Here is a 21,070-nt window from a genome sequence, read left to right as displayed (position 1 = left end):
GCACGAGGTCGCATAGTGCTACTTACATATTATCTCCCTCCGACTTCGCGTACATATGCGCCTGCTTATACGGTTCCGGTTTCTTACGGACTCTGTTATATACTACGTCGCAGACTCGTATGGACGGCACTTTCCTACATTCCCTCTCTGGTTGTGTGTTGCGGAGTCACTAGCTTAGTCTTACCTTGTCTTTCCTTGCTTGAGCAATTATCTGTTTGCCCTCTCATCCCGTGCGAACGCTCGCATCGTCATCGACAGTTGGCTATTGCTAGACTCAGTTGAGTTCACTCGCAAGACAGTCCCGTTGCGTCCTGCATATACCTGGTACCTTACCGTTTTACCTGTTTACCGTCCTGATACCTGGTACCTTCCCTGTCTCGCATACCTGGTATTCCCTAGACTTCGCATCCGCATACTCCGCATCCCCGCGCATCCGCACCCTTCTACGCATCCTCCCGCAAGCAGCTGTTCTGTCTCCAGCGCATCACTTCCTCCTTCACTGTTCCCCTCGCTCATACTTGAGGAACTGCTCCGAGCTATCCCCTTGGGTCGATTACTATTCTCGCACCCAGCAGGATCGGTACGCTATCACTATAGCGGACTTCTACGATTTCTCCCACAACTGGAGCCCACCGCGAGGGGATTATAGCCGAGAAAGTTGGAAGATCGCTGAGACAAACACCGGCCCGCATTGCGAAGCAGAAACTAGCATCTATTAGCCTCGACCAAGAAAGCTTCTTCGCGCCAATCCCAGAAGAAGAGGACCATCCACAACCCGGACCATCGAGATCGCATCCGCAATCTCAATCCTCAGACGACGAACCTCTGCGTCTCACCCCGGACTCTCCGCTTTCAGAAGAAGAGAAAGATACTGTAGACGAGCTACTTCCGTTTTTCCCCGGATCATTCAACTTCCCCACAGACAAGCCATCCCACGCACTAGACACTCCTCTACCGCTACCTCCCTTACCTCATCTAGTAATCCTACCCGTGCTCATACACCCGAACTTCCGCGCTTAACGCTACCCGTTATCTCCTTACCTCTTTCATCTCCTCGTAATCGCTTAGAATCCCTTCCCCATTTCGCTCCTTCTCCGCAGAAGCTACCCACGATATCCCTTCTGATTCCGTCTGTTCCGCGTATCCCTATTCCTCCCGTAGTACCTATTACCATCGTCCCAGTACCTTCCGCTCCTACCGCAACCATGTCGACTAACACTTTCAGGATGCCTCTCAGGGGTACGGACAAGGCACCCAAGTTCGAAGGCGCTCCAGACAAGCTCCTGGAATTCATCGAAGATGTCAATGAGCTCGCAGATTTGGCCCAGGTAGTTGATGCCGCGCGTATCAAAGCGGCGATGCGATATGCATCCTCAGAAGAATCGGAGACTTGGGCACTACTCGACGAGGCCGCAGGTAATGATTGGGACAAGTTCATCAAAGCTGTCAAAGCATTGTATCCGGGTTGCGAAGGCGATAGACGCTTCACCCGCGCTGACCTTACACAGTTATCCGCAGAGCATCCCGTCTGCCTATCAATTCGCAAGCGGAACTCGGGGTATACTACCGGAAGTTCTTCAAGATATCCAAGTTCCTACTCACGAACAAGAAGCTGTCGGAACTCGAACGCGACCAACTTTCCAAGATGGATTCCATGCAGACGTAGGCGCCCACCTCAGACATCGACTCAGTATACTGCACACCAACCTACACCCCGGAGAACGTACCCAATCGACAAAGTCTACGAGGCCGCAGTATTCTGCTACCAGGAACATCCGCAGTATCGATTCCAGCACCAGCGCAACCATCCGCTCGCACTTCATATGCACCTCAACCACAGCAATATGTTCCGTCCACGCAACCACGCCCGCAACCAAGCCCAGGAGTGGTAGTCAAACAGGAGTATACGAGCAGAGAGCCCAAGGCCCATGCCATTTCTGCGGAGGAGCTGACCACTACCAACGATGGTGCAGGACACGCGACCAGTATATTCGCGACGGCAAGTGTGGAGAAGATGAAGGAGGACGACTTGTGATGTCCGATGGTAGAGGTATTCCAGGACATCGGGACAGCGGCACTTACCAGGAGCGCATCGATCGCTTCCTATCGCAGACCCCCGCAACCGGTGCCAATGCAACCGTGATCGCAGGGCTATACTGTCGTGCTCAACCAAGGATACAAGTAGAGACTGACATCGACGCATCAGCGTACTCGCTCACGCGCGCCACGGAAGAGGCAGAGCCTGATGAGGAACTCAAGAAGTTAGAAGACGCAGCTATCGCAGCCTGTACGGCGTATGCTAACACCCGGGCACGCAAGTCAGACCCGAAGGGTAAGAACGTCCGTTTTGAAGGAGTAGAGCTACCCACGCATCCCAAACCGGGCCCTCATCCAGAATAGCGCCAACTGAAGAGATTGTATCGCCTCAGGTCAAGGAAGCTACCACCAGGCCAGCACCTAATCCTGCGACAGTTCCAAAAGCCACCGCTACTACGGGAAACGCTGCTGCTTCATTGTCCACGCCCGCGACTAACACTAACCCCTCCGCGAAGTTTAGGTACGGGTTCCCATTGGAGGACAAGCACGCGGAAAAGCGAGTCGTGGACCGCATGCTAGACTCAAACGTCAATGTGCCCATACGGGAACTGATGGCAGTCTCACCCGACATCCGCAAGGTATTCAGGGACCTCATCACCCCGAAGCGAGTCATGGAAGGTATGGTATCGGTCAACGAGTTGACCTCGCGTTCCGAGATCGAAGCATTCGTACGAAAGTATGATCACTGTCTCCCGCGAGCAGATGACGGGCGCATCGTATCTGAACATTTCGAAGCGTTGCGATGTATCAAAGCGACCTTGAAGGGAGGGCGGGTTCTTTCTTGCATCCTAGACCAGGGCGCTGAATGCATCGTGATGCCAAGGAGAGTATGGAAAAGCCTCGGATCGGAAGTACTGCGTTCGGATCACAAGCTAACCATGGAATCGGTCAATACTTCCACAGATTGCACGCTCGGTGTCATCGAAAACCTTGCGTTAGATTTCGGTACAGGAGAAATGTGGTTCCAAGTACAGGTAATCGAATCCGCACACTTCGACATACTCCTCGGCCGACCATTCTTCACGCTTACGAGCTGCCGTACCGAAGACCTTCCCAACGGAGAACAGGACATTACGCTTACGGATCCTAACAGTCGCAAGGAAATTCGCATCGCCACGGAATCTTGGGTCAAGTTCTGCCCTGGATGCAAACAAGACGAGGCCTGCTCAGACCATCCGCGACGACAGGGTTTTTAAGGGTCGATGATCCGCCATCACGGCGAGGAGATTCCGATAACTCGCAATTGTCACCTGCATCATTTGTATCATCATCCGCACAGCTAACCCGACCCCAATCGCCCGTTGAGAGCGACGTACATTCATTCGTCGAACCTGACCTGTATACTCACCTTGTCTCCACTTGCTCCCCGGTAAACATAGAGTCCACTAATGCGTTCGGATCTGTATATTTCTTCGACCCTGCAAGACGCGCATTGGTCTACAAACCGGTAGCGAAGAAAGTACGCACGGTACAGACCTCCATGCCCGCAGAATATCGCATCACCAGGCAACTGCCAGATGATCCCTTGGGAGGTTTAACCGCGTTACCTACTCACCCACCCGAATTCCTTCCAGGCACTCGCTTCACGCAAGAACGCGCAGAAAAACTCAACCTCGACCCAGCGAATTGGCTATGGCCAGAGGAGCTGAAGTTAATTAGGTGGTTAGTATTAACGCACGAACTCGCTTTCGCATGGGACGCATCGGAAAGAGGACGGCTTAACGAGGCATACTTTCCGCCTTACAAGATTCCGACGATTCCACATACGCCATGGTCACAACGCAACATCCCAATACCGCCTTCGACACTCAATGAAGTAATCCGGATCATAAAGGAGAAGATCGACTCAGGAGTCTACGAGCCGTCCACCGCAGCTTACCGCTCGCGATGGTTCTGCGTCACGAAGAAGGATGGGAAATCCCTGCGTTTGGTCCACGACCTGCAACCGTTGAACAAGGTTACTATACGAGACTCATCCTTGCCCCCATTCGTCGAACATCTAGCAGAATCGTTTGCCGGGTATGCGGTCTATGGTATGATGGACCTTTACTCGGGGTATGACCAACGCGCCCTGCACGAAGAATCTCGTGACCTCACCACCTTCGGCACGCCATTAGGTCCGCATCGTCTGACTACACTACCGCAAGGTCACGCAAATGCAGTCCAAGTATACCAAGGTGATACCGCATTTATCCTGCAGCACGAGATCCCAGACCACACGTCTCCATTCATTGACGATGTACCTGTCAAATCCGTGCGGACTCGGTACCAGAGATCTGACGGATCTTATGAAACGATTCCTGAGAACCCGGGGATACGACGATTCATATGGGAACATTGCATTGTCGTCAACCGAATATTACAGAGACTGGAAAATGTAGGTGCAACCGTCTCCGCAACCAAGTTCGTATTGGCAGCACCTACCACAATCATCGTTGGGCACAAATGCACATTCGAAGGAAGAGTACCAGAGGATTCCAAGGTTCAGAAGATACGCGACTGGCCGCAATGCCGCAATGTCTCACAAGTGCGAGGATTCCTAGGCACCTGCGGAGTCTTACGCATCTTCATACGCAATTTCGCGAAGATCGCAAGGCCACTCGTCAATCTTACGCGGAAGGAGGCAACATTTGAATTCGGAGAAGAGGAACAGATCGCCATGCAAACCCTCAAGGACTTAGTTGCAGAGTCTCCCGCACTGCGCCAAATTGATTATGAATGCGGTAGGGAAGTCATCCTTGCAGTTGACACTTCGTCGATTGCAATCGGATTCATTCTCCTGCAACTCGGGGACGATGGTAAACGATACCCAAATCGCTTCGGATCGATATCACTCACGGAGGTCGAGAGTCGCTATTCGCAGGCCAAACTGGAGTTGTACGGATTATTCCGTGCACTTCGCGCAGTCCGCGTTTTCATATTTGGAGTTACTAACCTCACGGTCGAGGTAGATGCCAAGTACATCAAAGGCATGATTAACAACCCGGATCTGCAACCAAATGCGACGATCAATAGATGGATCGCAGGTATCTTGTTATTTTCGTTTAATCTCGTACATGTACCCGCTTCAAAGCACGCTGGGGTAGACGGACTCTCAAGGAGACCACCTGCGGACGAGGATCCAGAAGAACATGATGACCATGAGGACTGGCTTGACCGTTCGTACTCATTTGGTATGGAAATTCTTAACTCCCGATCCCTTCGCATCGCGAGTGCGGATCATGAGTTCACTCACCTGCCATACACCGCGCCCTCACCACGAACGCCAACCTGCTTACCCCCCCTTCTAGCATTTCTAGATACCATTGCGGAACAACCAGACGAACCGCCGATCCCTCACTCCGATGATGCGAAAGCTATGGACAGGAAGATGATCGACATCCAGAGGTTCCTCGAAACTAAGGAACGCGCTGAAGGAATGACGGACAATGAGTACACGATGTTCGTCAATTCTGCATCCAAGTACTTTATATTCGAAGGTAAACTATGGAAACGTGAACCGCATGGGAGACATCAGCTCGTAGTACCAGAGCATCGCAGGTACCGCATCCTGAAGGAAGCGCATGACGATCTAGGACACAAGGGAGTATTAACGATCCGCACTCGTCTTCTTCTGCGTTTCTGGTGGCCTATGATCATTGACGATATCAAGTGGTATAACAAGACCTGCCACGAGTGTCAGATCAGACAGGCTCGCAAATTGCACATTCCACCAACCGTTCCTATTCCAGGCGGTATATTCAGGAAGGCGCATATCAACACAATGCTCATGCCAAAATCCGGAGGGTTCGACCGCATTGTCCATGCACGCTGCGCACTCACTGGGTACCCGGAATGGCGCATGCTTCGCAATGAGAACACCAAGTCACTGTCCGCATTCATATTCGAAGAACTGCTATGCAGATGGGGCCCAATCACGAAGATCGTCACTGACAACGCACCACAATTCCGCAGGGCTGTCGACGCACTTGCACTCAAGTACGGAATACACCCTATTCACATATCACCGTATAATTCGCAGGCAAATGGTATAGTGGAACATCGTCACTGGGATGTCCGGGAGGCCATCATGAAAAGTTGCGAAGGAGATGTCTCTCAATGGCCCAAGGCAGCGCACACAGTGTTCTGGGCGGAACAGGTAACGATTCAAAAGTCAACTGGACTATCTCCGTATTTTATGGTACATGGTTGCGAACCTATCTTCCCTTTTGATCTTGCAGAAGCAACATTCCTGGTACCCTTACCCGGACTTGACACATTTACCCCTGCAGATTTCATCGCATGGCGCGCACGTCAACTGCAGAAGCGACAGGAAGACTTAGACGCAATCAAGGATAAGGTATTGAAAGCGCGTTATCAGTCAGTTCGCGAATTTGAGGAGCGGTTCCGCAACCGTATCCGCGATTACGACTTCGAACCAGGAAGCCTGGTGTTGGTTCGCAATTCGAAGACTGAGTACGAGCTCAACCGGAAGACAAAGCCCAGGTACCTCGGGCCCATGATCGTCCTCCGTCGGACCAAGGGAGGATCGTACCTGTTAGCTGAGTTGGATGGTTCCGTCTCCAAACTCCGTTACGCAGCATATCGCCTCCTTCCGTATCACCCTCGCAGCGACACCCGCGTATCAGTAACCAGTATCACGGGGATCGACGACGAGAACCTGGATGATCTCGCAGAAGAGGAGATGGAAGAACCGGACGATGAAGACGCTGACCCAGATGCATAAGAACCCCACATTCCTTTCACTCGACACTTGTTACACACACTTGTTTCCCCCCCGCAATCATTCAACCTCATCACTCAACACACATTCGCTTCGTCTCAGAATATATCAATACAATATAGTATGCATTCCTACCCCGGGTTTCGTCCGGTGCTCTCTTACCATATAACCACCCCGCAACTAATTCAGAAACATCGCACTCAACGCACACAGACTCATTTACATACATATAAGGACAGAAAGGATTGGACTAGATGCGCAACCAACGGATACTCTTTCTCATTCGCACGCGGCTATCGCATCACGCACATTGACTCATATAAAGTTCACACCATATACTCACCGCAACCAGGGCACAGGATTGGTACAGAGGAAGGCAGTTGCACAACGAAGATAAGACGGACGGTACTCCGCACGCACAAGACACGTTCTCAAATTCTTGACTCTCATTCGAAATAGCACCGTATTCACGCACTTACCATTTTTTCTTGTTAATTAGGCATTCAGTGGGGACCCGGACAGACATGGATATGGATTGGACCGGACGCCAGGATCACCTCTATTTGTACAAACAGGATGCGATGGAAAAACAGGTTGAGATAGGTATCTACTTGCGAGCGGCACGCTTCTTAAGGATGCGCGCTTCCCTCTTGTCAAGTGCGAGGGTGGCCTCGAAGATCATGCTATACGCTTGCATGAGCTTTGCACGCACCTGGCGCATCTCATGCAACTCCTCCAGGTCCTCCGCATCCTCAACATCATCCTCCACTGCTATCTTCTTCCCCTTCCCAGTCGCAACTGAACGACGCCTAGCAGTACTCCCCATCTCACCATCAGATACCTCGATCGGATCCCACACCTGACGTTCCGGAGAAGAAACGGTACGCCGGATAGGGCCAGGTGCGGACAAATGAGATCCACTAGCCACCGGAGGCGTCGACGCAACAGAGGGACCCTTTTTCGCAGACGCTTTTCCGAAAGACGAGTACTCGCACTTGGTCCTCGCAACCTTGCAAGGATCGCACTGCTGGCCCCGCGAACCACTGCAAAGCTTGTCACGCTTCCTGCAATTGGCACAGGGAAGAACGTGGTCGACCTTAGGTCCTGGGGCGATCGCACGACCACCAAGCTTCTGCAACTCGCATCGTCAGCCAAACGCATCTCCATTGCGCAAGACACTGAACAACGACGTACTGGTTCCTGCGGCTCATCGGCCTCAGACGGAACCACCTCTGGAGATTTCTTCGTCTTCCCAGCTCCCTTACCAGCCGCCTTACGTGGACGCTTGGTAGAAGTCGCTACCTTGGTACTCGCAACCTCAGGCTCTCCATCCGCATCCTCCTCACCAGCACTAGCGTTGCCCAAAACCACATCCATCTTCTCCTGGTCGTCCTGCATCTTCTCGGTCAACTGACACTCGTGCATTGCGTATGTCAGATTCCCGCTCTTGACCAAGGCGGTATCGGCTGCGGACAATGAGAACTGTAGCCCACGCTTCTGCGCGGCAGCAAAGCATGTGCTAAACGAAGCCTACGCGCCAGTCAATGCGAATCAATAAGGAAAGCAACAGGTACTCACGGACAACTCATCCCATTGCCTATTCCAATCCCGCTTCTCCTCCATCAACTCTGGTTGATCGTCCGGAACGACCTTCATAGTCACGTCCAACTTCGCAACAAGGGACGCGAATTCCTTCCGCAAACGTGCAGACTCGTCATCCACTGGAGGTTTGTTGATGAAGACGAAGGGAGGCATGGTAGAGGATGGGAAGAAAGAGAAAGAAAAATGGAAAGGAAGATGGTTATAGGGAACGAGAAAACTGCGTGCGCAACGTGTTAACAACGGAACCCTTGTTCCGGGTCGAAGCACCAAAGTCCGCAACTCCGATCACCGGCATCCGCATTCTTTTCATTTACCGTTCCGACACACCCGGTCACGTGACTTATCCGTGGACGTCCCTTGCTAAGTCCACATTCCACGCATGCTGCTGACCAGGGATGGTCAGTGTTTGAGTCTCCCGCAGGTGTAGGAGACGATCTGGCTGCAGCCCCGTACAGCACCATTTCCCCTTACTGGACGAAGTCACGCATACCTTCCACAGGCCGTTGCGGACCATCACACGAGGTTGCGGAATCCATGCACTCATCGCATCGCAACGCACTATCCGTCCATGTCCTGTCTGCATCTGTCCGTCCTCACTGGTGCGTTCTCATCCTTAGTTAGTAATTCCTAACCGTTCGCAGGACCAGTTACATATCAGTTCCCATGCACGAGGTCGCATAGTGCTACTTACATATTATCTCCCTCCGACTTCGCGTACATATGCGCCTGCTTATACGGTTCCGGTTTCTTACGGACTCTGTTATATACTACGTCGCAGACTCGTATGGACGGCACTTTCCTACATTCCCTCTCTGGTTGTGTGTTGCGGAGTCACTAGCTTAGTCTTACCTTGTCTTTCCTTGCTTGAGCAATTATCTGTTTGCCCTCTCATCCCGTGCGAACGCTCGCATCGTCATCGACAGTTGGCTATTGCTAGACTCAGTTGAGTTCACTCGCAAGACAGTCCCGTTGCGTCCTGCATATACCTGGTACCTTACTCGTTTTACCTGTTTACCTGTCCTGATACCTGGTACCTTCCCTGTCTCGCATACCTGGTATTCCCTAGACTTCGCATCCGCATACTCCGCATCCCCGCGCATCCGCACCCTTCTACGCATCCTCCCGCAAGCAGCTGTTCTGTCTCCAGCGCATCACTTCCTCCTTCACTGTTCCCCTCGCTCATACTTGAGGAACTGCTCTCCGAGCTATCCCCTTGGGTCGATTACTATTCTCGCACCCAGCAGGATCGGTACGCTATCACTATAGCGGACTTCTACGATTTCTCCCACAGCGCGCAGGACGAAGAGACTTGTTATTGTGCATGAGGCAGGTATGACGGGCGGTGTTTGGGATGAGATTGCTGCTGAGATCGGGAAGAGAGCTTTGTTGAGGCTGGAGGCGCCTGTGAGCAGGATTACGGGGTGGGAGTAAGTGTTTTCTATTTTCATTTTCATTTTTCTCGTTCCCTGTTTCTCCGTTTCTCCCCCCCCTCTCTCTTGATCGTATTCTAACAGAGTTCATTTTTATATAGCATTCCAGCTGCGCTGCAGTTCGAGAAATTCTACATGCCAGATGCAGTTAGGATTTTGGATGGGATAATGAAGACGCTCAGTTACTGATGAGTAGAGTTGCTGGTTGCGCAGTCACTGATGTCTGCTGCATCGGCCAGTCGAAAAATCCAGATACGCAAACTCGTCGAATCGTCAGTATCATTTCTTCGGTCTCAATTTAGTAATTTATTTATTTTAAAGTTTGATCGCTGCGTCAGCGCGCCATTGTGTCCAAATTAGGACAACGTCGATGTGCCATCATCGCGTCCAGAATTCTGGTATTATAGGGTCTAAGCATTCAACGATCGTGTGAATATCCCGCGAGGCCCTTGCTCCCTACATACATTTTCATGATGTCAAATATCATTTCAGCTTCTCTTTCTATGTCCCGGTCACCTTTGAAAACCTACTTCTTGGAAATCGAACATGCCGAGAATGGCCTGAGATTATGGCTCCAGAATCTTGGGATTCGTATCGTACATAGTCTGCTCACAGTAATTCTCATACTGTTCATCCACAAGCCCACCTCCAGCTTCCAGACTCCCTGTACATCTCAGCCTCCGTGCTGTTTGAATCGGTCGACCCACACGATCTCATAGCTCTCCTCGACATGAGCATCAAGGAGCTTGCTACGCAGACGCAGCTCCAGCAAGAGGACAGTAGCACGATACTTTTTCTGCAAAGAGGGACGTGCTTAATGGAGGAGAGGATGTACCGAGCACAAATGGAGGTTTCATTATTCAGTAAAGCCATGGCAAACTTGTGCGAAAAACTGAACACGACAACTAATTCAACAAATTCACGTGAGTTATTCTATTGAAAGGGCTGTATCCAAAAAATTCAATTTCATTCCTAGCCGCATCGTGCCTCGCTTCAAAGACGCTGCCTATGGACGCTGCCGGGTATGAAGGAGTAGACGAAGAGTTCACCTCGGTCAAATTCGACTGTTCTAAACGCATACAGACCACCCGATCCAAATGCATGACGTGGCTTTCCGCATGCCGCAAAGCATCGCTTCTGACGTCGTCACATTTCAACGACACTACGAAAGTTGGCAATAAAACTAGCCAAACACTTGTTGACCCCTTGCAACATTCAAACGTTTCTCACTTCCAGGAAAAGCTCATTAAGGCGAGTATTACTAATATTATGAGTGGCCTGGTGTTCTGACGTCGTGCAGCCTGGCGAATCAATTCTTTACCTACCCAGTTACTTGAAAGCCCGCGTTGATGACGAGGCATGTCGTGCATACGCGAATGCATGCTTTGCGGAAATCAACATGCCCCTAGGCATCGGCACCGACAAAAGCGACATCAACAGCTTCAAAGCAGCGAGTAAATCACTAGACGAACTCAAGCATGACTTCCGTATTATGTACTTGAAGAAGCAACGCGCACAGTCCGAAGTGGACATGTTATCTGAAGCCATAGCACGCAGTGTTGGTGAGTATGAAAGCTCTGTTTCGATGTTTTCTATACTAACATTACCGTCAACCCGTCAGGAGGCGCATCTTCTGCAAGTGCCACGACAATCGAATCACCTCTACCTGACGACGATTGGTTTGACGATTGGAATTCAACCTCATCCCTATCTTCCGATTCTGCGCATCTGTGAGACGTGTTACTGTTGTTTGTACGGTATTCATCTTTTCCAAAGTTCACCGCTTTCACTTATGTTTAAGTATCTTCTGTTGTACGTTGGCCTTGGTTGAGTTTATGTTATTCCTGCTGCCTTTTCCATCACTTGTTTTTTTACCAATTACCATCTCCCCAGCCCAATGACGGCGCTTTTGACAGGCAGACGCATGTTCCACCTATGACATGTATATTGGAGTTATGTCTACTCGCCTGGTGCAAGGTACCGCTCATCGTCTCCAACTCAAGTGTACTCCTATCACCCTTTGACTACAATACTTAACCCTCCCCCCCCTCCACCCTACTATCTTTGCTTACACAATAGTAGCTTTTACACGTTTCCTTGAACCCTGCTTCTAGTGTACAGATAACATGCACCAATTATCATAATGTTGGAATTCACACCGTGTGCCTCGTATGAATCAGAATAGCATCCTCGTCGTCATAAGTTAATGGATGTTCTTTTTGGACTCGCGGAGGGATGGCTCTGATTCTATGTTAGTTATTAGGTACCTTGCGCAGTTCTGAAATTTTATTATGAGCAGGTCCGTTCTAGATTTTTTGCGTGTTTAAATTGATCAGCATCTAATCAAGGTGCAGGTCCTCCGCGGGAGTGCCGGGGGTCCTGGTGCAGTGGCTGGAGTCCTGGCTCGTAGTTAGTCACTACTGCATGTTGTAGTCGGTCCTCGATAGATAGAGCCGTCGCCTCCCGCTATAGAGGTTGGCCTTGGGTTTCCTTTGCAGTTCGTGCCGGTCCATCATCATACACACATCTATGCTCGCACATCCTATCCAACGCTCTCACATCTAATCATCTCCCCAAATACGACTCAAAGGCCAACCAGGCATTTGCAACCCGCCTCGCCAGCGTCCTCCAACCAGGAGACCTCGTATGGGTCCGTGACTACCATCTCTTGTTAGTCCCTCGCATGCTCAGGAATGCGATGCATTCTGGTGCTGTGAGTGCTTTTTTAACGATGACGGCAAGAGTACTGATACACTACGCGTAGGGTCATCGGTCTTTTCGTGCACACGCCTTTCCCGAGTTCTGAGGTGTTTAGGTGTTTACCGCGTACGTCCTCCCCCATTCCCCACACGTCTACATTCCTTCCTCGATCACCCTAATCAGCACACTAACCTAACGCACCTCCCTAGGCCGCAAAGACATCCTTGACGGAATGCTAGGCGCCAACCTCATCTGTTTCCAAACCTACAGCTACACCCGCCACGGACGGAATGAACACGACCTCCATGGAGTTCGTGATCGCGCAAGAGCGCACGAAGAGCTCTTCCTTCGTTTTGAGCGAGTTTATGGGTATCAGTCAGCATATGGCTGATGCGCTGCAAGTGAATCCTTGGGATCTTGGAGTGCGTAGTGTCTGTTCATTTCGAAAATCTTCGGATGATTGACAGATGTGTTGTGAGCGGGATGTAGCGGCTGCCATGAACCGCGGGTTGGTGATTTCGGAGGAGGAGAAAGCGTCAAGGCACGCGGCGTTGCACAAGGTCGTAACGACTCACACCTCGCACACGTGGGCTGCGGTCCATGTACGTGTTGAGATACTGTCGTGGAATATGTGATAAGAACGTTGATGTGCTTGTGCCTTAGCGTTTCTATAGACCAATAGTTATTGTTTTCATTTCGTCGATGCTGGGAGTTTGGCGCACAGGATGTACAAGGGGCTTCGCGGCTTATATTCAGATGTAAATACTTTCGAGTCGTGTGTGCTGCTTGTCACGATTTATGTGTAGCTAGGAGTTCTAATCAATTATACATTATACTTACAAGTGATTCCCTTTCAGTCGGCACTATGCAGTATGCGGCGAGCGCAAGCTAGTATCTATAGGACGCCTAAGTCTACTGTAAATGCTCGGCCATGTTGGCAGTGGCCAGACAAGCAGGCTGTCACGATTGTAGTTCTTGCACCTTCTATGCAATTCAGCTAAGCTATATCTCACTTTTAAAAAAATGTCACAGTGGATTATAATTCTACTAGATTTCTCCGGTCATTTTACCTATGTGTTACACCATAGTAAATTTATCTAAGGTTAAAAAATGACGTGCAAGCAGGCTGTCACAATTGTAGTTCTTGCACCTTCTATACAATTCAGATAAGATATATCTCACTGTTTAAAAAATGTCACAGTGGATTATAATTCTACTAGACATGTGATGACCTGCAGCCATGCAGTTATCTCACTGTTGTTTGCTTACAAGATGCACGCCAAGATGGTATTTCTCTGGCATAGTCTTATCTCATTTTACCTATGTGTTACACCATAATAAATTTATCTAAGGTTAAAAAATGACGTGTCATAATGAGTTTTGGTTACCAATCCTGTCTGGTCATATCAATTTCGGGTTGATTTCCTGATGAAGACCATTGGACGTCATTGCAATCAGAACCAGCATTCGAAACCGTTAGGAGCAGGTTGTGCTCTGTCCTGGCCTACATTGTCACCGCAGTAAGTTATCCAACTCTATGCGAGCTGAATCCGGCGCTAACATACTCCCCAAAAGGCTGTCGCCCTCCTTGCTATGAGTGGCGTTTTCATCACTACGGGCTCTCCTGTGCCATCCTTTGACTATACATCACCCGTTCCCTATTTTCTGCTATTTATATCCCTCATGCTCGCCATGATTGCGATGTTGACATCTGGCCTAAGCATGATACGCTGGCTCCACACTGACCGGCAGTGGACTCAAGAGGTAAGGATTTTTCGCCATACCGCTCCGCTACACATGCTGACCAGAGTATTACCAGCAACTCAAGCCAGGCGGCTATTTTGTCATATCCTACCTGCTATCGATAGTTACCCCCATATTCTTCGTCGCCTGCTCCCTGAATTGTTTTATCTTTGGTGAGTTGTTCCGTAACTTGATGCTCTCCCTAGGCCCTCATATATTTCAAACCCCCTTCCCCCCAGCGATGTTGATAGCAGGGTTTTGCTCCCAAAGCATCATCTTCCGTACCGTCACTGCGCTCTGGCTGGTCACGTACATCACTAACATTGGGACAATATTGATGGAATTCATGTGGAAGTATACGACTATCATCAAATCACGCTAGATATCGCTAGTAGTTTCCACATGCTCCTTCTTTTAACCGCTCTGGAAGCTGTCATATTCCCTCGAGCGAGCGAGACATCTAAATCAGCGTATGTACATAACGGCTGCGAAAAGGATTATGATTTTGAACTTAGTTTGGTCTTTGCTTGTGTTATGTTAAATGACTGTAGTGTCCACCATAGGGCTTCGCCCCACAGGACAATAAAGAAGGACGAAAATTTGTTAAATGACGGACCAGAATTTTTTTTTTTCTTCTTGGAAAAGCGGGTCTATTATACAGCAACTGACAGTCTAGGGTTTCTCAGTCAGGAACGAGGGAAAGCGTTTTTCGGTCAAGAACGTGGGAAAGCGTTTCTCAGTCAGGAACTCCGTGTGTCGTATCGAGGAAATTTGACAAGGTCGAGAGATCGCCACAGGGACCGGGAACTAATGACCCCTACCATTGAATTGGCGCCGTCTGATATCACGGGAAACTCAAACACAAGTCTGTGACTTTTAGATATCAAAGTTTGAAAAGCATTTGCAAGCCTGTTCCTGCTCACACTCCGGGTGGTAAGGAGACCGGTGGCAAGATGTAAGGAAAGACGAAGGCAGAAGCACCACCATCAAGCCTTCGAGCGCATCTCACTGTTTCTCACCGAGTATCACGATGGGCCAGTGTTTCAGCGATACTGCTAGCCTCACCAATTTCGTCAACAAGCCAGATTAAACATACTCTTCAGGTGTCGAAGGCAAGCAGCTCACTGCTAAGGATACCAACCGCGGCCCCGACCCAACGGCTGCCAAACACTTCAAAGGCAAGAAAAAACAGATCACTGTCGTTGCTGTTGGGGGCGCTATCAATACGATTCTTCTTCGTGCGTATTCGTCCAACGGTCTCCCATGACGTCGACCCAACTGACAATCTCGTCCAGATTCCCGTGCCTCTACGACGGATGTGGATTTCTTCAGCGTTGACAGCGTAGACAATCCCGTCTTGCGAGATGCGATTGGAAGCGCCGCCAAGACCATGCAGCTTGGTGATGGCTGGATGAACAACCACACTGCGCTTTTCATCCCTCTCAACACTATCGCCAACATCTATAACGAAGCGATTCGAGATGGCGTAGTCGTTTTCGATAAGCCTGGGCTTAAGGTGGTCGTGATATGTCCGATGCATCGCAATACCTCATCCAGGAATCCAAGAGGAGGCGCGCGAAAATAAAGGTCGCAGACATTGAAGCGAAGGCGAAAGCGTACGGGATCAAAATCCAGGAGGCGCAGATGAAGGAGTTAAAAGCGTTGTGTAAAGATTATATGGAGGGGTGAGTGAATTCAGTGACGAGCGCGCAGTTTCCTGTGGGATAAGTATATGATGGTCTTGCAAGGTTATGTGCATGGTGCATTGCGTTTGACCTAAACTTGTAAATTTGTAAGTGGGAGGAAAGCGTCTACGAGTCACTGCAGCATGAGGACATGTCTAGTCAGCGGAATGCACTAGTTGGTTTGCGTAACACGTCAATACTTCTTATATATCAACGACTACGGGAGGCCGTACATCACGGTCTCGTGGACCTCCTACCACAGAAGCATTGACGGCAACCGTACCTATACTGTTATCCCCGGCCAACCAAAAGCATCGCCCAAAGCAAACGCACGGTGTAAAGCCAACCCCCTTTCTTGCGCACAATATCCTCCCAAATTGACTGCGCAGAGTTCCAGGGAATATTCTCAATTCCACGACCTCCATGAATGTGTCCAAACACGTGAAGCAATGGTGGGTGTGTCCTACAGATTTCCCACGTACGTGCAAGTAGGGCTTTGCAACCAAGTCCAGAGAGGTCGAGATGACCGTACGGAGGACCGTGAGTAATGAGAATATCGGTGTCGTCGGGAATGATAGACCAACGGCCCGGGCTGTCAGTGGTACCCGTACGCGGGTATTGGAAGGCGCCATTGTCATGCTGCGGAGTGCATGGGCTGCCAAAGATTTTGAACGCGCGATCGCGCACTTGAATAGTGTGAGCCTCATCCTCCAGATAAATGATGCCATGCTCTCGCCATGAGTGGGCCCATAAACGGCCCTCGTCTGATTGAAGGTACGTATCGTGGTTACCGGCTATGACGATTTTGTGCTCATGTGGAAGGGAGACTAGCCAGTCGAAAGCGTCCTGGAGCTCACGAGGAGTGCCGGAATGGGTAAGGTCACCTGAGTGAATGAGTATATCACCGGGTGGAACCAGGGAAGATATATCGGTGTTGTGGGTGTCTGAGATGCATATGGTGCGGACGGGAGAAAACGAACGATGTGGCGGTTGTCTACCGAGACGGTTATATAGCTTGGAAGCCAGGTAAAAGCTAGGATTCGACTTGAACAGCTCCCATGGACTCGGAGCCTTGCGATTGATGATCGCATCCAGGCCAGACATGCTCACTCGAAAAAGATTGATGCATGCGTGAGCAATGGATCAATCGATCATATATGATCATACTCGAGCTTAAGGCGCTAAAGATCAAACACTAGGGCTTACTAAGCGACGTAAAGTACCGCTGGCTTTCAAATTTCAAACTAGCTTCGTAAATAGTAAGGCACATAGGCAAGTGCATGCAACTCCCTGCAAGCTGCTTCAAGCCGATGCTGACATACTACAAGGCTCTCTTGTAACCTATTTTGACTATTCGTGAGTCGCCTGCTCCCTATTTTCTGCCCTTGATATCGCTCATGTTGGCCATGATCGCAATGTTGACATCTGGACTGAGCATGATTCGTTGGCTGTACAGCATCGAATAACCAAAGATCGTGCGAACAAACCACCGGAAACAGCGATGTTCAGGGGCCGGAAATCGTAGTCACCTATTTCTCTGCCGGGAGTTGAAAGATGAGTTTTTTTCGGCGATGACACCACAAAACCCACTACTGCCATAGCGGGAATTACATAATATACATAGGTACATTGTGGTGCCTGCCCGTGGCCCCAGACGGTTACACTTCTTAGCTTTACACAGACGTGTTATGTTCTCCGTCGTTTGAGGCTGGTGCGTGCCTCCACGCAAATACCCATTCCACAGATACCGCCCCAATGCCAATGATGTATGCGACCATCCAGAGTGCAGTGACGATGAGGCAGGTTATGCTTTGGGAGGAAAAGCCTGCTATCAATATCGCTGAGGGTGAAATGCATGAGGGCCCAAAGAGAGCATCAAGATACGGAACAACTCACCAAGGAAGAACAAACTCATGGACAAGGCAAGGAAGAACATGGGGGTGACGATTGATAACAGGTGGGAGATGAGGAAGTAGCCGCCTCGCCTGACTTGCTGATAATAACGAGTCAGTCGGAGTAAGCAATAGTGGGAGAACAAACATTACTTCTTTAGTCCGTTCTCGATCGGCGTGGAGCCAGCGCATCATGCTCAGGCCGGATATCACCATTGCGATCATGGCGAACATGCGAGATGTCAAGGACAGAAAGTAGGGAGCAGGCGATGTGTAGTCAATATCGGTCACCGGAGAGCTTGTGGTAACGAATACGCCATTGATAGCGAGGACGACGCCCCCCTTTGAGGTATGTTAGCACTGGCTTCAGCTGGCAGGGGGTCGGATAACTTACGCCGGTGATAGCGTTGGCTAGGATAGAGCAATTTCTAGTCTTAACGGCTTCGAACTCTTGATCTGATTGCAGTGACCCCCAATACTTTTTAAGATTGGGGTATCCACTGAAAAAAAAACATATTCCCCTCGTTGGCAGGGATATGTCACGAAGGGCTACGGGGAGGGGTATGTTATGAAGGGCTTCGGGGAGGGGTTCAGTCATTGTGGTGTCAAAGAAAAAAGTAAAGATGGACCAACTTTCGACTTGTAATTCTTATAAACACACGGGACAGCGTATTGATTCAACCCCACACCTAAATTTCCCGAACGGACTGTTCTCCTGCGTTTCATTGCCTAATCCGTTCAATCGATGTTGTGAGTGTAGAAAGGCAGTGTGTTCCACGCCCTGTTACGTGATTCTCTAGTGACAAATACAACGATACGCAGTAAGTGGTGCCAGGAGTCCACATGTTCCACATGCCAACTTCACTTCCTGGGAGAAATTCACCGTCGGCCGTGGGAGATTTGCGGTGTGGTTCACGGTTTGAGGTGGCGGGACCCCTGGCACCTGGCGGAGGGGGAAGGGGGGGGAAACGAGGGCGGATGCTGCGCGTTTCGTCGTTTGCGGGGCCAGGGAGTGAGCGGGAGGGAAAGGTGCCTCTATTATAACAAAGTAGGTGGTTGGTTTTCTAGGTAGGTACGAATTAGCTAGGGAGTTTAGTGGGGGGATTTAGTGTACTATGGTTCAAATTAACAATAATGCTGTCCTGGGCGTGCGGAAGGAGCGAGTACAAACGGAAGAGGGAAAAGGGAAGGAAAAGGCCAAAGGTAGGTGGTGGAAAAGAGGCAGATGGCTCGGACAGGTCAGTCCAACAACGTGCACCAGTGGAACTTCAAGTCCGAGTTTTTCAAACGATGGGAAAAACACGCTGTCCGTCGTCGTCGTTTGCCGTCGTTTGCCGTCGTCGTCATACCAACTCACTAGCGAGGGCTGCGCGTCTCCTCCCAGCGCTGGGCGAGAGCGCTGTCTGCAGAAAGTAAGTCCCTCCACTTGCGAGCAACGTCGACATCCTTGCTCATCAGCCTTGCCACACCAGACTTCAGGTATGTGAAGGCCCCTTTGGCATCCGAGTGGTCGAGGCTGCCGCCAAAGAATGTGCGAGCCGCTGTGGCGTCCTGTGCATCTCGTTGCACACGCTGACGTTGCAGAGTGTCGCAGATCTGGGTGTATCCAGCACGCTGTCCACTGGCATCACTCCAGGCTGCCCAGAATGCGTCGTCTGACGCGAAACGTGACCGCTCCTCGACAATGAACTGTGGTTCAAATGGAAGGCATCAGCGGTCCGAAGGTCTTGTGCGTGAGTACTAACTATAACTCACCTTCCATTGCCCCCATTGAACTTTTCGCAGCGCCCACGCCTTGCTGTTCTCTCCCGCGCATTTCTTGTACACCTCCCCCCAGTACTTGATGGGGATTCCGCGCCCATTCACGACCAGGTACGTTGAGCAGTGCCACTCTCTGAACAGAGCACTGACGTCAGTCGAGAACCGCACTGCCGGTGGGCGCATGACAGCGGTCTTGTCAAATGCCAGCTCTCCATCTTCGAGCTGGACGACGGCAAGATTTCTTGGTGGGATGGTTTGTGCAGGTACGTGGACTGGGTTGGTGACGGCCTGCATCGACAATGCAGACACCGCTGGGTGAGTCACAGTCGGTACAATGCCGGACAGCCTTGGTGCTGCAGGCTGGTCTGCGGGCTGAAGAGGCCAAAGTGGGTGCTGAGGCAGCATCAGTAAATTCACCAATTACTTATTTCGCCTTATTTCACTTAATGGCCCTTATTTCTTGCGAACGAAAATTTGGAACTACTGTAGAGATACGACACTAGCTTCGTCACGTGCAGCACGTGACAAAGTCACGCTTAGTGTCACAGCTTCGAATTACCCTGTCACCTGTGACCACATAAAAAATAGCTTCGGAAATTGTGATTTTGTCAAGGCTTCTTGTCTGATTCATATCTTATTATAAAGTTGAGAAGTAACAGGTAGAATCTAGCTGGACATTGTTGTTTTTTATATGTTTTTTGTATGTTTTTTATATGTTTTTTTGTATGTTTTTACCACATGTCACAAATTAGCTTCGGCCCCCAAAAAATTGGTGTGACAGTCACACCAAATAGGTTCGATTCGTTGATGGCTGTGACCTGTGACGAACCTAGTGTCGTATCTCTACAGTACCTTAAAGGCTGCTTTTTCTAATTATTAGAAAGTGGGACCAGCGTGCAAACAAGTTCATGTGCGAAGTTCAAAAAAGTTGAATTAAAGTGTAATAAGCAAGGACCGTACAGAACAAGTCTAAAATGCGATTTCAAATGCGTGATGATCTGCGTATTTATTAACATAGAACTTGCGGAAAACATCATAAGTCTGATGGTGCTGATGTTGCGGAGGAATAAATTGAGTACCGTATATAGGAATAAAGGTGTGCGGCGCGGTAGATTGAGTCAATATGAATGATGGAAATATGGGGAGAGTTGTTCGCGTGATGAGCAGGCTGTACCATCCACATTCCGTTGTCTTCGTTGGGTGAATCTCCAATTGTATCGAACCACCGCACAACTGCGCATGGGTATAATTCAGCCTTGTATGTGAAAGAGAAAAAACTCAACACTCGCGCAACGTCCATACCCCTCATCCCGTCGAGATCCGGATTCGTGTTGACGAAGACACAATCATAACGAGGGTACTCATTTCTCCATATTGGACATGCGCGAACATACTCGCGACGCATGCCCCTGATACCACTTGGATCGCTCGGGGCAA

At 50.0% G+C, this 21,070-nt stretch overlaps 7 protein-coding genes across 7 annotated transcripts; 2 read left to right on the top strand and 5 right to left on the bottom strand.

Annotated features, from left to right (window-relative positions):
• Positions 1-7,427: 7,427 nt before the first annotated feature.
• DEU56DRAFT_762432 (uncharacterized protein) lies at positions 7,428-8,575 on the bottom strand (the record flags this gene model as incomplete). The annotated part of the gene is made up of 3 exons (XM_041350693.1): positions 7,428-7,952; positions 8,015-8,350; positions 8,399-8,575. 3 exons carry the CDS (start codon positions 8,573-8,575, stop codon positions 7,428-7,430), a joined length of 1,038 nt encoding a protein of 345 aa, XP_041200713.1.
• Positions 8,576-10,325: 1,750 nt separating this feature from the next.
• DEU56DRAFT_920328 (uncharacterized protein) lies at positions 10,326-12,658 on the top strand (the record flags this gene model as incomplete). Its single annotated transcript, XM_041358427.1, has 7 exons — positions 10,326-10,448; positions 10,505-10,775; positions 10,829-11,022; positions 11,153-11,414; positions 11,474-11,582; positions 12,286-12,565; positions 12,617-12,658. 7 exons carry the CDS (start codon positions 10,326-10,328, stop codon positions 12,656-12,658), a joined length of 1,281 nt encoding a protein of 426 aa, XP_041200712.1.
• Positions 12,659-15,415: 2,757 nt separating this feature from the next.
• Positions 15,416-15,817, top strand: DEU56DRAFT_688400 (uncharacterized protein; the record flags this gene model as incomplete). Its single annotated transcript, XM_041347058.1, has 2 exons — positions 15,416-15,533; positions 15,591-15,817. Coding segments are annotated over 2 exons (345 nt in total), but the record flags the coding sequence as incomplete, so codon positions are not given.
• Positions 15,818-16,183: 366 nt separating this feature from the next.
• On the bottom strand, positions 16,184-17,084 carry DEU56DRAFT_939581 (metallophosphoesterase domain-containing protein 1; the record flags this gene model as incomplete). Its single annotated transcript, XM_041358871.1, has 2 exons — positions 16,184-16,263; positions 16,310-17,084. The coding sequence occupies 2 exons, from the start codon at positions 17,082-17,084 to the stop codon at positions 16,184-16,186; spliced, it is 855 nt and encodes a 284-aa protein (XP_041200710.1).
• Positions 17,085-17,653: 569 nt separating this feature from the next.
• Positions 17,654-18,470, bottom strand: DEU56DRAFT_920325 (uncharacterized protein; the record flags this gene model as incomplete). The annotated part of the gene is made up of 4 exons (XM_041358426.1): positions 17,654-17,820; positions 17,877-17,973; positions 18,026-18,214; positions 18,267-18,470. 4 exons carry the CDS (start codon positions 18,468-18,470, stop codon positions 17,654-17,656), a joined length of 657 nt encoding a protein of 218 aa, XP_041200709.1.
• A 758-nt stretch (positions 18,471-19,228) lies between these two features.
• DEU56DRAFT_749975 (uncharacterized protein) lies at positions 19,229-19,816 on the bottom strand (the record flags this gene model as incomplete). Its single annotated transcript, XM_041349493.1, has 2 exons — positions 19,229-19,561; positions 19,628-19,816. 2 exons carry the CDS (start codon positions 19,814-19,816, stop codon positions 19,229-19,231), a joined length of 522 nt encoding a protein of 173 aa, XP_041200708.1.
• Positions 19,817-20,744: 928 nt separating this feature from the next.
• DEU56DRAFT_689371 (uncharacterized protein) lies at positions 20,745-21,070 on the bottom strand (the record flags this gene model as incomplete). The annotated part of the gene is made up of 1 exon (XM_041347088.1): positions 20,745-21,070. A coding segment is annotated over one exon (326 nt), but the record flags the coding sequence as incomplete, so codon positions are not given.

The sequence above is a fragment of the Suillus clintonianus genome, assembly GCF_016758775.1.
Source record: "Suillus clintonianus strain FC179 chromosome Unknown DEU56scaffold_223, whole genome shotgun sequence".
NCBI classification, from domain to species: domain Eukaryota; kingdom Fungi; phylum Basidiomycota; class Agaricomycetes; order Boletales; family Suillaceae; genus Suillus; species Suillus clintonianus.
The sequence above is the reverse complement of the archived record's forward strand: the minus strand, read 5'-3'. Positions and strand labels throughout refer to the sequence as shown.